The sequence below is a fragment of the Nicotiana sylvestris genome, chromosome 2 (assembly GCF_000393655.2).
Source record: "Nicotiana sylvestris chromosome 2, ASM39365v2, whole genome shotgun sequence".
In the NCBI taxonomy this organism is placed as follows: domain Eukaryota; kingdom Viridiplantae; phylum Streptophyta; class Magnoliopsida; order Solanales; family Solanaceae; genus Nicotiana; species Nicotiana sylvestris.
Genome location: NC_091058.1, coordinates 210,917,213 through 210,931,047, shown reverse-complemented (window position 1 = coordinate 210,931,047; position 13,835 = coordinate 210,917,213). Strand labels below are relative to the sequence as shown.

Sequence of the window (13,835 nt, the reverse complement as noted above, 5' to 3'; positions counted from 1 at the left end):
TCCAGGGTGAGGGTTGTTTAAATTGAGCATTTCATGTTTATACAATTGTCATCTTCAATTTGTTTAAAGTTTCACAGTATGCTGAAGTCAAATCTGCAAAAGTTGCAGTTGGTTTGGAATTCTATACACATGGCTGATTTTAAGTTTGGGCTGGTATGAATCACATATTTAAACAACCTCATATTGGGCCAGTTTTGGGCCTGGCATTTTAGTAGGTAGTCCAAGAAATTAGAAATCAAAAGGGGCCCTAGGATTCGATCCCCGGGCTGTACGAGTGCAAGCCAATTTTGGGCCTGCTTTGGGCCTGACGCCAAAGTGCTCCAAGGGCCTGTGCCCGCAGCATGTGCAATGGAAGGAGTTGGGCTTCGTGGGCTCAGGGCCCATTTACTCGGCATTCTTGCCCAGATATTCAACTGCAAATTCAACAAGTTGTAGGCCTAATCAATTAGGATCCTCAAGTAGCTAATAGCATAATTATTTCATTGTGTAGACGGCTCAAGGCAGAAGATTGAGAGTCGACCCCCTTTCCCAAGGCATCTTGTGCCCTTTTATAGGCAACCCCCAAAGAGAATGGACTAGGCTCTGATTTTCCAATTAGTCCCTCTCTATTTTCAATTTGGCCCCTCTATTTTTATCTTGCGAAACAAGTAACTGCAGTATAATTATTCAAACTTACACTTGAACCCCATTCTAGAAGGCCCTAAGGTATCCCTATACTCATACAATACCTATACTGCCCTTCCCTATACCTTGATATTACTATTCCTATCAGAACTACCCTTTTCCATACCCAGATTACCCCTGAAAGCCTTTCAAAATCACTGAACCTACCCTTATCCCTAACAGTTATACCCAATATCCTAAACCATTCTGAAACTTAACTAAAATTAATTAACAACCAATCAGAAACTAACTAATCAAACTGACTGAATCAATTCTGTTCAATTAACCAACTCAAATATGCTAAACGAAATTAAAACTGAGCTTAAGCTACCACGATTAAAATTAAATGAACTTAAAACAAATTATTAAACCATGAACTGATAATCATTCAGCCAACTAACAAGCTCAGAATCAACAGTAATTAACAGAACCTAAACTAGCACAATTAAACCATAAAATTAACAGAACAATAATGAAACAACGACTGTAAATAATATTTCAATCATGCGAATAAAAGAAGCAGTAAAAAAGAAAAGAAAAACTCACAAAAGCCTAAGGGACTCCGGCCAGTCATGAACATCTGAATCCTTTCAGATTTTTGATGTGTAACATCCCTAACCATGTGTTCTTACACGAGAACACATGGTTAAGGGTACTACGGTTCGAAATCAAAAGGATTTGATTTTAGGGTTTGGCCAGCAATTCTTAGATCTAAGATTTGGGTCGTTTCATGGTGATTTGAAAGAAAACAAACACGGATTAGTGTTGAGGAAGGGCTGGGGGTTGTAGGGTGTGATTTTGGGCTGATTCGGACAAACTGTCACCTGGCCGAAAAACTTCAAATCAAGATTCGAAGAGTTCCGGCCTTATTCGAGGCAAACCAACGGGGGCAATAGAAAGAGGAGGGTGAGGGGAGTCCGTGGTGTTAATTTCAGGGTGAACGGCGTAGTTCGCGTTCACCACCGGCAAGGGATTTTAGGGAGGCACGGATTAGAGTTTGGGGAGAAGGGGTGGGGTGAGGAAGACGATGGAAATGGGGGGTAGGGGGGGCGGTTTGGACACTTAAATACTGGAAACCTCCGGACCGTTGGATTGATGAGATCCAACGGTCCTGATCCAAGGACCCCGAAACGACGTCGTTTGGACTTGTTATGAACCGGACTGGGCTGGGGAATTTGGGCTAGATTTAATTTAAAAAGCTGAGGCGTTTGGGCCAACGGATTAATGCGAAAGTGGCCCAAATTTGGCCATTAAAACCAAGCCCTCTATATTCTTTTAAACAATAATTTTCCATTTTTCATTTTGCAATCTTGTATTTTTGTATTTATTTTTCTGATTTTTACAAAGATGAGAAATTAAACTAACAATTAAGCTACAACCAATTAATGCCTAAAATTAACTTGATAACTATTTGCGAATGTCTCACAATTAAAATAATAAAAACGTTAAAGTGAACTATTTTTGTCATTTTCTTCATATCCTATTCCAAAACAGGTTAATCCCTAATTAATACTAAAGTATAAAATTAAATCCTAAGTGCAGAAAAATGTGTATTTTTGTATTTTATAAAAATTAACACGCACAAATGGAACAATTATCAGAAGATGACACCAAAACGCACAAAAATTGTAAAAATAAAAGAAAAATTATTTTGTTTGGGATTTTGGAATTATTCATATATAGGGCAAAAATCACGTGCTCACAGCTGCCCCTCTTTGTTCGGAAACACGAAAGGTTTCCGGGCAAAGACAAGTGAGCAAATACGAGCGATTTTTGCCCGCTCGAAAATTCCGTGTGAAGCATTTTGAAAAGCTTGACCGCATCCTACTTCGGAGGTTGCCTACATATCCTGGGCTAAATAGGAATCTGGTCAGTGTAGTTCGGAAGTGTCTGGTAGCTGGGACTACCAGGAGCTGTGATTGCACTGTGCTTGTTGTTGTTACTACTGCTGTTGCTGCTTGCTGACCTCCATTATTACATCGTGCCAAAGATAAAAGAAGCTAAACTAAATATGCTCTATGAATTATAAAAATCCTATCTAAATTCTTCAAACTTGCTCTTGTACTTCCTTGTTGCCTTGTTCTTTCTCGATAAAAATCCATGTTGCTATTCCTTGGTTGACTAAGATGTTATTCCCTCTCTCCCAACTGCTGAACTTAAATAAACTCGAGCTTGAATGTATTCCTCTGTTATTCAGGCGGGCTCCTGACTTCAACTACTTAAAATATCTAACACCTCCATTTTCCAGGCGGGCTCCTGACTGCTGAAATTCAAAATACGTGTCTCTGTTTTCCAGGCGGACTCCTGACTTTTAAAATGTAACCTATATGTTTCCATTCTTCAGGCGGACTCCTAACTTCCCAGAACTTGAACTGTGTGTCTCCGTTCTTCAGGCGGACTTTTAACATCAAACTTGAAAAATATGTCTCTGTTCTCCAGGCGGACTCCTGACTTCAAACTTGAAAAGTATGTCTCTGTTTTCCAGGCGGACTCCTGATTACCAGAATCAAATTGTCTATCTCTGTTTTCCAGGCGGACTCCTGATTGCTAAAATTAAAATGTATGTCTCTGTTTTCCAGGCGGACTCCTGATTGCTAAAATTAAAATGTATGTCTCTGTTCTCCAGGCGGAATCCTGACTACTTGCATTTATTCTAATCATGCAAACTTCGCAACCAAGCTCCATTCCTCTTACGTACTTTAATATTATCTCTCTCTCTCTCTCTCTTTTTTTAATCAAACCGCACTTTGCGATCAAACCTGATTACTGCTTGCTTTTCCTTCTTGGAGAATTCCTTTTCAGCGACTAACTTTCTGCCCCTGTTACAATCAAAGAAAACTTCGTCAATTTTAAAAAAAGGGTGGTCAGTTGATGGCATTCTTGCTGAAAAACCCTTCCCCTGCATTGCTTTGTGTTGGCTGGTTTCCACATATCGTCCCTGAACCGCTTGACTTTCCAACCGATTTCCACATTCCCCCAATTTCTGACCACCTGAATGCTTTTGTACCCATATTGTTGTCTCATTTTTCCGACCCTTTTGCCTGAACCTTCACATTTCCCATAACATTTTCCAAATATTCTGCCGATGTAACTTCCGGTTTCTTCCCCTATTCCATTTACATCATGTTGTTTTTGACATGCTCTGACCACGTTGTGCTTTACAATTCCGGAAGCTGGTAGTGAGCTATGAAGTCCCTTCTGCCTGCTTCGACCAAAACTAGCAATGGAATGTCTCTGCTAGATAAAATCCCCAACAGAAAAATGAAATGCGACGATTCTTGAGTTAAGGATAAGAAGAATCCAAAACAAGATGACTATTTTTAAGAAGAGAAGGAAAAGAAACTTATCTGAGTGAGACAGCTGGTACCCATGGTCATGACATGCATTTTGGATTAATCGGCCCAATCTGTCCAAATAACCAGCTTTCAATTGCCACACTTTGTTGCTCAGAACTTCCATCAATTGTTTAAATTACCCAGACATTACCCTAGTTTTCCTGCGGTACTTCGAGACATTCTTCCACTCACAAACCTTTTGCCTTTTAACCATCTTCCAACTCACTTTCGCCTCAAGGTGCCCGCGAGAGTTTTCACCAATAAGACTCTCTCATTTATTTTTCTCTCAGCTCCCGTCGCCTTACGGTGCCCGTGAGGGTTTTCACCGATAAGACTCTCTCATTTTGCTTTCATCCTTTCTTGCTTGAACCAGAGTGTCGCCACTGATACGAATTACCGTCACCTGCTCGATCTGGCATTTCTTAGAGATTGATCACAAGGTCTTTCTTTGGACCGTAATGTAGGCTTTTGGATGGGGTTAGAAAGAGAGGTATAAAATGCTCAAAACAATTCGAGTGGGTTCAAATTACATCTTTCGGAATCCAACTTTCATAGCAATCACAATTTCTGCCCCAATTTCTTGCTTGGGGATTTTTTGAATTTTTGTTTTGGTATGACTGAACCTCAGAGAAGCTGCCTACGTACCCTTTTGGGATCAAGTCAAACGTAGTTCACTGTATTTAACTTTTGTCGTTGTGATTTTCTTTCTTTCCCTTTCTTTCGCTTTTCTTTCTTTTCCTTTTCTTACTTTCTTTTCTTTTCTTTCTTCTTTTTTTTCTTTTCTTCTTTTTTTTCTTTTCTTTCCTTCTTTTCTTTTTCTTTCTTTTTCCTTTTGGTTTTTCTCTTCTTTCCTTTATGTTTGGCACTTGTGTTCTCTGATAGTGTCGCTGATTCCGAAAGAGGGGTATGAAAAATAAGTAAGGCTCGAAGGGGATAACAAGGGATAAGAGTGTTTGGATAGCAGGACAAAATGCCTTTATCATTTCAATCTTTAAGATATGCCAAATACAAACAGATACATTCAGAAAATAAAGAAATCATACATAATATCTCTTGACCGCATCGGAATTAATGGCCATTTCTATACATTTTTCTTCCACATATGTCAAATACAATGCTCCATTGGACAACACTCTGGTTACTACAAATGGTCCCTGCCAGTTTGGGGCAAATTTTCCTTTTGCCTCAGCCCAATGAGGCAGGATTCGCCTCAGTACTAATTGCCCGACTTCAAATTTCCTTGGACGTACTTTCTTGTTGTATACTCTTGCCATTCTTTGTTGGTACAGTTGGCCATGACACACTGATGCCAATCTCTTCTCGTCGATCAAACTCAACTGCTCAAGACGGCTTTTCACCCATTCATCATCATCGATTTTAGCCTCTGCAATGATTCGCAGAGATGGGATTTCCACTTCTGCAGGTATTACTGCCTCGGTACCGTATACCAATGAGTAAGGAGTCGCCCCCACCGAGGTACGAACGGTAGTGCGATATCCTAACAATGCAAAAGGAAATTTCTCGTGCCATTGTCTAGATCCTTCAACCATCTTCCGGAGTATTTTCTTTATATTCTTATTGGCTGCTTCAACCGCACCATTTGCCTTGGGACGGTACGGAGTAGAATGCCTGTGAGTAATCTTAAACTGCTCACATGTCTCCTTCATCAAATGACTATTAAGATTAGCCCCATTATCTGTGATGATTACCTTTGGGATCCCAAACTGACATATGATATTTGCATGCACGAAGTCAACTACAACCTTCTTGGTCACAGACTTGAATGTCTTCGCTTCCACCCATTTGGTAAAATAATCTATAGCTACCAAGATAAACATGTGCCCATTTGATGCTGCTGGATCAATTGACCCAATAATATCCATGCTCCACGCAACAAAAGGCCATGGCGCGGACAATCTCGTTGATGACAAATCTCCATGTACTTGGCATTGATGACACTTACGCACAAAACTGATACAATCTCGTTCCATCGTGAGCCAAAAATAACCCGCTCGAAGAATCTTCTTTGCTAGAACATACCCACTCATATGAGGTCCACAAACTCCGGAATGCACCTCAGTCATGATAGTTGTGGTCTGCCGTGCATCTATACATCTCAACAAACCAAGATCTAGCGTTATTTTGTACAGTACTCCTTCACTAAAGAAAAACCCACTTGCCAACCGTCGAATTGTTCTTTTTTGATCATCGGTGGTCTGCGTTGGATATACTCCCACTTTGATGTACTCTTGGATATCATGGAACCACGGCTCTCCATCGGTTTCTTCTTCTATCACATTACAGTAAGCATGCTGATCACGGACCTGAATTTGTAATGGGTCAACATAAGCCTTATCTGGATGGTGCAACATTGAAGCCAAAGTCGTCAAAGCGTCGGCAACCTCATTATGCATCCTTGGAATGTTCCTGAATTCTATGGCCTGAAAACGCTGGCAAAGCTCATGTAGACACTATCGATACGGTATAAGCTTCAAGTCCCGTGTTTCCCATCCCCTTGAATCTGGTGTACCAGTAGGTCCGAGTCGCCCATGACCAAGACTTCCCGTACACCCATATCCACAGCAAATCTCAATCCCAATATGCATGCCTCATATTCTGCCATGTTGTTTGTACAGTAGAACCGAAGCCTAGCTGTAATAGGGTAGTGCTGACCTGTTTCCGAAATAAGTACTGCTCCTATTCCCACGCATTTCATATTTGCAGCACCATCAAAGAAAAGTTTCCATCCCGGCTTCTCAGCTTGTTTCAATTCATCAATGTGCATCACCTCTTCATCAGGGAAATAAATTTTCAAAGGCTCGTAATCTTCATCAACGGGGTTCTCAGCCAAATGATCGGCTAGTGCCTGTGCTTTCATGGCGGTCCGTGTCACATATATAATGTCGAATTCTGTAAGCAAGATCTGCCACTTTGCAAGCCTTCCTGTAGGCATGGGTTTCTGAAAAATATACTTCAACGGGTCCAAGCGAGATATAAGGTAAGTGGTGTAAGATGACAAGTAATGTTTCAATTTCTGTGCCACCCAAGTTAGGGCACAACATGTCCTTTCCAGATGAGTATACTTGACCTCGTAAGGTGTGAAATTCTTACTGAGATAGTAGACGGCCTACTCCTTTCTACCCGTAACATCATGCTGCCCCATCACACAACCGAACGAACTGCTCACAACTATCAGATATAAAATCAAAGGCCTCCCTGGTTCTGGCGGAACCAACACAGGTGGGTTTGACAAATACCCCTTTATCTTATCAAAAGCCTCCTGACATTCATTAGTCCATTTGACCGCGACATCTTTCTTTAACAATTTGAAAATCAGTTCACACGTTGCCGTGAGCTGAGCAAAGAACCTGCTGATATAATTCAATCTTCCCAACAAACTCATCACTTCGGTTTTGTTCCTTAGAGGTGGCAACTCCTGAATAGCTTTGATCTTTGACGGGTCTAATTCAATACCCCGCCGGCTGACTATAAACCCCAACAACTTTCCTGATGGCACCCCGAAAGCACATTTTGCAGGATTGAGCTTAAGATTGTACCTGCGAAGCCTTTGAAAGAATTTTCTCAAATCTCTAACGTGGTCGGATTGCTGTCTAGACTTTACGATCTCATCATCCACGTATACCTCGATTTCTTTATGTATCATATCATGGAAAATAGTTGCCATGGCCCTCATATAAGTTGCCCCAGCATTTTTCAAACCAAAGGGCATGACCCGATAACAATATGTTCCCCACGGCGCGATGAATGCCGTCTTTTCTGCATCTTCCTTGTCCATTAGAATCTGATGATAACCCGCATAACAATCCACAAAAGAGCCAATATCATGTTTGGCACAATTGTCGATCAGTATATGGATGTTGGGCAATGGGAAATTATCTTTTGGACTTGCCTTGTTAAGGTCTCGATAATCGACGCACACCCTGGTCTTGCCATCTTTCTTTGGCACAGGCACGACATTAGCTAACCAAGTGGGGTACCGTGTAACCTGAATGACCCTTGCCTCAAACTGCTTGGTGATCTCTTCTTTGATCTTCACACTTATGTCTGTTTTGAACTTTCTCAACTTCTGCTTGACAGGGAGGAGTGCTGGATCAGTGGGCAATTTATGAACCACCAAATCGGTGCTTAGACCCGGCATATCATCATATGACCATGCAAAAACGTCTTTGTACTCATGCAATACTTTAATTATCTCCTCCTTGAGTTGTGGCTCCAAATGAACACTTATTTTAGTTTCCCGTACATTGTCTTGGTCCCCTAGATTAACTGCTTCTGTGTCATTTAGGTTAGGTTTGGGTTTTTCTTCAAAGTGACTTAATTCTTTACTAATTTCCTCATAAGCTTCATCATTATTACAATCCACCCCATCATCACACTCGATCTCTTGTATTATTACTTCTGAACTAGATTGGCTTTTAAAACTGGGCCGAAGATTCCTCATGCATGTCATGTCATTGATATCAGCATAAAAAGAACTGTACAAAGAAAAGAAAAGAAAATGGAAAGAGAATTAGGGACGAAGAAAATTGCATTTCATTAAACGTAAAGACAACAAGGTTTTAACTCATCCAAACGGACGGAACATAACAACTGGATTACAAACCCTGGAATAATCCAGGTGACAAAAAGGAAAACAAAACCCACTACCACGACTCCCTCCGAACTGGAAGAGGAGTAGCTTCCCAATTGTTGATGTTAGCACGTGGTCCGATGTACTGTATGTCTGCTCTGCTTGACCCTTCCCCGGCTTCAACCATGTTTACTTCAGCAAATACTTTCTCGAACACCTTATCCAAATTCCCCTCCGCCCCAATTAACGAACTTGACATCTTTGCCAATGACTGTTTCTTGATACCCGGCCTGATGAAGGACCTAGACAATCGAGGAATTGGTTTAGGAAGCACCCAAGCTTTCTTCTTCAATTTACGGGCCCTTCTAACATCTGCTGCTGTTGGTTTGAACCCTAACCCGAAGGTGTCCAGATTTTTGGGCAAAGACACAGGTTGAGTAATGCCCTGCAGTTCAACCCCCAAACCCTTCCCGGGCACGAACCCGTTATTCAGCATTTCTGACACTACCATGATGGTCGCAACTGGCACCCTTGGACATGGCATGCTTTTACCCTCAAGCACCCTGCTCACCGGAACCGTGTTGAGGATCTGATACACCCATGGACCCTTATCATCTTCGGTCTCTATAAAGGGTACAATGGCATCATTCATGGCGCATGTGGGATCTTCCCCATGTAACACAATTTCTTGTCTGTCCCACTCGAATTTGATCATTTGGTGCAGTGTGGAGGGCACGGCTTTTGCCGCATGAATCCACGGTCGACCCAACAAAAGATTATAGGATACTGCAGCATCCAACACCTGAAATTCCATCGTGAACTCGACTGGGCCAATAGTCAATTCGAGTACAATATCCCCTACCGTGTTTGTTCCCCCTCCATCGAACCCTCGAACACAAATGCTATTTTTGTGGATTCTATCCTTTAAAATTACTTTCCTAAACTCGGGTGCGCATTGATGCGACCGAAATCCAAATCTCGATGAAGTCAAAATGTGTCGATAACCGCGGGTGCATTGATTATTTTAGAAAAATCAATAACTAATTACTGGCGAAACTCTGCCGAAATTTTGAGAAAGAAAAAAGAAGGAAAATATTCTATTTTGTTTTACTAAAAATAAAATAAAAAAAAAGTCTTTTATTTTAGTTTTAAAAATAAATTGTTTTATCGTTTGTTGAAAATGGAAAAATCGTTATTTTGTTTTGTTTTCAAAAATAGAAAAGGAAAATAGTTTGTCTTGCCAGGAAAAATAAAAATGCAAAAGAGTCATGTTTTAAAATAGTTCGGTTAATTTGCCCGAACTACGCATGGTTTGATTCTCACAGGGCGTGAGATACGTAGGCAACCCTAATCGGGTCCAACCTTCCCTTTTCAAAAATAACCAAAAAAATCAAAATTTTAATTTTTTGTCATAAATAAACCAGGTGATACCGTTTTTGTCAAAATAGCCTTAAAATTTTTGCCCCTGAGGCGCAGGAAGGCCGTGTCGCAATATCGGGTCTTTTATCTAAAAATATTAGAATTAAGAATTGAGTTCTTCATTTAAAATATAGGGTTAATTTTGAGTCGATAATATAGATAGTAGTTTTTGGAGTTAAATAAAAGTTTTCTTTTGCTTAAACGCTTTAATAAATGTGCAGGATGAGCACAACAATAAATGAGCCTTTTTCAATAATGACCAAAATCCCTTTTGAGCTGCAATTGTGGTGGAATGATTTGGGCAAAGAAGGGCAAGACGAAGTGAGAAAATATTTGAAAGACCTTCCGGATTTATTAGACATTCAGCCTCGGGGGGATATCATCAGGGCATTGGTCGCCCATTGGGATTCGGCACATAATGTGTTTCATTTTTCAGACTTTGAACTCACCCCAACAATAGAAGAAATAGCGGGGTACATTGGAAGTGACCAAGCTCCATTGAGATTCAAATACTTGATTGCTCCTAGAGCCATTACCATACATCGATTCCTGGATTCCTTGAAAGTACCCCGGACAGTTCATCACCCAGATTTTGCAAAGGGTTTCTGCAGTTTCCGCTTCGTGTATGATAGATATGGACATGTGGGCGGGTTCAATAATCCAGACTTTAAGCTTTGCAGCAGAAATAGCCGACAAAAATGGGAGAAACACAGGCGAGTGGCATTTATGGTAGCTTTTTTGGGTCTCGTAATATTCCCAAGGAAAGATGGTAATATTGATTTGAAAATAGCAGGCGTCGTCAGTACTTTGCAAACCATGGGGAAAAGCACTTTAGCACCTATGATTGTGGCTGATATCTTCAGAGCTCTCACTGCGTGCAAAGCTGGGGGCAAATTTTTTGAGGGATGTAACTTATTGTTACAAATGTGGATGATTGAGCATTTGTGCCCGCGCTCTCAGTTATTGAGTTATGGCTCGGCTGAGAAAACTTGTATAGGGGAATTTTGTACGAGAATCAAAGGGGTTGGTCTACCTGAAGGAGTCACAGCTTGGGCATTATTATTTCGGAACCTCGAGGCTAGCCAGATACAGTGGGTGCTTGGATGGTTGTCTGTCGAGGAAGTCATATATATGCCAGCAGCCCGACCGCATTTTTTGTTAATGGGACTCAAAAGCATACAACCTTATGCACCATATCGGGTTCTGAGGCAACTCGGTAGATATCAAGTAATACCGAGAGATGAAGATTTAAGTACCCAAGTGATCGAAATTAGTCCTGACGGTCGATTCCCCGAGGAAGAGGTTCGTCAAATTTGGAGTGAGTGTCAATATCTGATGGCAAACACTTGTGTGTCTGATAGGGTCAGAGGGGAAATTGCTCCAGGGTATCACGAATGGTTCAGAGGTGACGTGGCATATGGAAGACCGGCTAAAAGACCTCATCTCGAAGATTTCGCCAAGTCGTCCCAAGAGCAGTGGGATTGGTTAGCAAAGGAAGAAAGCTATCGGGTTGAGATTGGTAAATTAAAGCAACAAGTCGAGAGTCTGAAATTCGAGAGCAGTGTACAGGTTGCCGAGGATCAAGGTGAAAAGAATAGACTAGCCAGAGAAAATGACGCTCTTAAAGCCCAAGTCCGACAGTTGAAGATAACCATCGATAAGCAACCGAGGAGCCGATCCGATGAACAATTGGTAAAAAGATTGGAAAGCGAAGTCAGAGAATGGCGGGATGAGCTAGGAAAAGCTGAAAATGTCATGGCAGAACTTAAAGCACAGTGGGCGACAAGAACCGAAGAGCGTCGCCAATACTTGAATCAGTTGAAAAGGGACCATGAGAAAATTGTTGCCAATTTAAAGAGAAAAGGGGTTGCCCTTGAGGGTAAAACGGTTAGGCAGGCTAGAAACTTTGAAACTAAAAGCGGACATTGTTACAACTTGTTGGCCCAAATGGAGGCAGAAGTGCAACAGCTGCAAGACCAGCACTTGCAAGACTCCCGAGCTTTAAAGACGTGCAGCGATCAGATAAGACGCTTGCTCATAGAAAAGAAGCAAACAAAAGACAGGATTAGAGCCATTGCTCATGCTATTGTCAGGAGATGTCGGGTTTGTGAAGACATGACCCGTACTACTTTTATCTCAGCAGTGATGATCTATGTGAAGCGAACCATGAATGAGTTAGAGCAGCTTGAAAGGGATTTGGATCCTAGACCCGCGGCGAGGCCGAACGACGCCCCGCGGATACCCAAGTTTGAAGCACTATAATATGCATAGTCCGTGTCTGTAAGTGTCTACTATTTCGAGTCAGTCTTTTGTACGTCCGTTATCTTTCTAAATTGAGTATGTTTGCAGGCTTAGAGTCTGTTTTTTTGTTTTCAGGGTGCGTGTGTTAGTTTCTTTCCAAAACAAAAGATGTCGAGTTTGTAAGAGTCTGTTTTATTAATGAAAGTTGAGCATATTTATTTCCACTCTTATTTTTACATTTATCTGCACGAACTACGCTTGGTCTGATTCGTGCGGGGTCACGATACGTAGGCAATCTCCATAGGATTCGACCATAACCGAAAGGAAAACAAAAAGAATGAAAGTGAAAATAGAAGGAAAACCGAAAAAGAGAGAAAGAAAGAAAGAGCGGAAAAACAAAAAAAAAGGAAAAAGAGCTGAAGAACAAGAGAGAGAAAAGAAAAAGCACAAGAGAGGGATAAGAGAAGAAAACGAAACAAGGAATGTAATGCCGGGATGACGCATGCAATCGAGCAAACGCATAATAGAAAGGAATAACTATATAAGTGCATTCATGCCAACGTGTGGTTGTTAAATCTGTTAAGACCTAATCTCTAACAAAGTGGTTGTCTAAATGTGTGAGTCCAGGCAGGTGGTTAGTTGATTGGCAATTCTGGCAACTCATCCATACAACACCCGGTCGAAAGATCAAGTAAAAATGATAGGGAAGGATTCGGAAATCAGCATCGTAGACCCTTCGAATGAGGTCGAGGTAACAGATGTGAGTGCTATGAAAGAAGAGATGAGGAAATTAAAAGCACAAATGGCTGAAATGCATCGGGCATGGTCGCAAGGACACCCGGCACCACTATATCCTGCTAACCCATCTTACATCCCACCCCTGGCTCAAGCTCAGGAGCCTACCACTCCCCACGCATCTTCAGCTTTCCCCTATCAGGCCCAGGGTTATGGTACCACGTGATACGCTCCCCCAGCTCCACCCTCTAAACAGAACCCTCCACCACCCATGGTTCCCGTCTTTGTGGCACCTCCCCCAGCTCCACTACATAGATCATCCAATGAGCCGCTATTACAAGCTCACGACACCCAATATTACCCTCCCAAACCCACTTTCAAAGCGCCTGAGCCATATACCTATTCTCCCCATTTTGAAATCCCAGGAGAAGTTGAGAAACAGGTTAAGAATGCAGAACAAGAGGAAGTGATTCGTAAAGTCAAAAGCCTGGAGCAATCCTTCAGGAACATGCATGGTTTAGGAAACCAAGTTAGCGTCGCATACAAAGATTTGTGCCCTTTTCCTGATATACAGTTGCCTGCGGGGTTTAAAATGCCGAAGTTTGACTTGTATGAGGGGCACGGTGACCCAGTAGCCCATCTGCGTGGTTTCTGTAGCAAAATGAGAGGTGCCGGGGGAAAGGATGAATTGTTAATATCATATTTCGGGCAAAGCCTGAGCGGGTCAGCGCTAGAATGGTACACGAGGCAAGACCCCGGCCGATGGTATACATGGGATGATTTGGCCCAGACATTCATTGGCCATTTTCAATATAACCTCAAAATAGTCCCTGATCGTCTGTCATTGTTGA

At 41.7% G+C, this 13,835-nt stretch overlaps 1 protein-coding gene across 1 annotated transcript; it reads right to left on the bottom strand.

The window, feature by feature from the left end:
* Positions 1–3,015: 3,015 nt before the first annotated feature.
* On the bottom strand, positions 3,016–6,951 carry LOC138886245 (uncharacterized). The gene is made up of 3 exons (XM_070167309.1): positions 6,607–6,951; positions 6,124–6,439; positions 3,016–3,203 (listed from the first exon to the last, which is right to left on the bottom strand). Exons 1-3 carry the CDS (start codon positions 6,949–6,951, stop codon positions 3,016–3,018), a joined length of 849 nt encoding a protein of 282 aa, XP_070023410.1.
* Between the last annotated feature and the right edge of the window lie 6,884 nt (positions 6,952–13,835).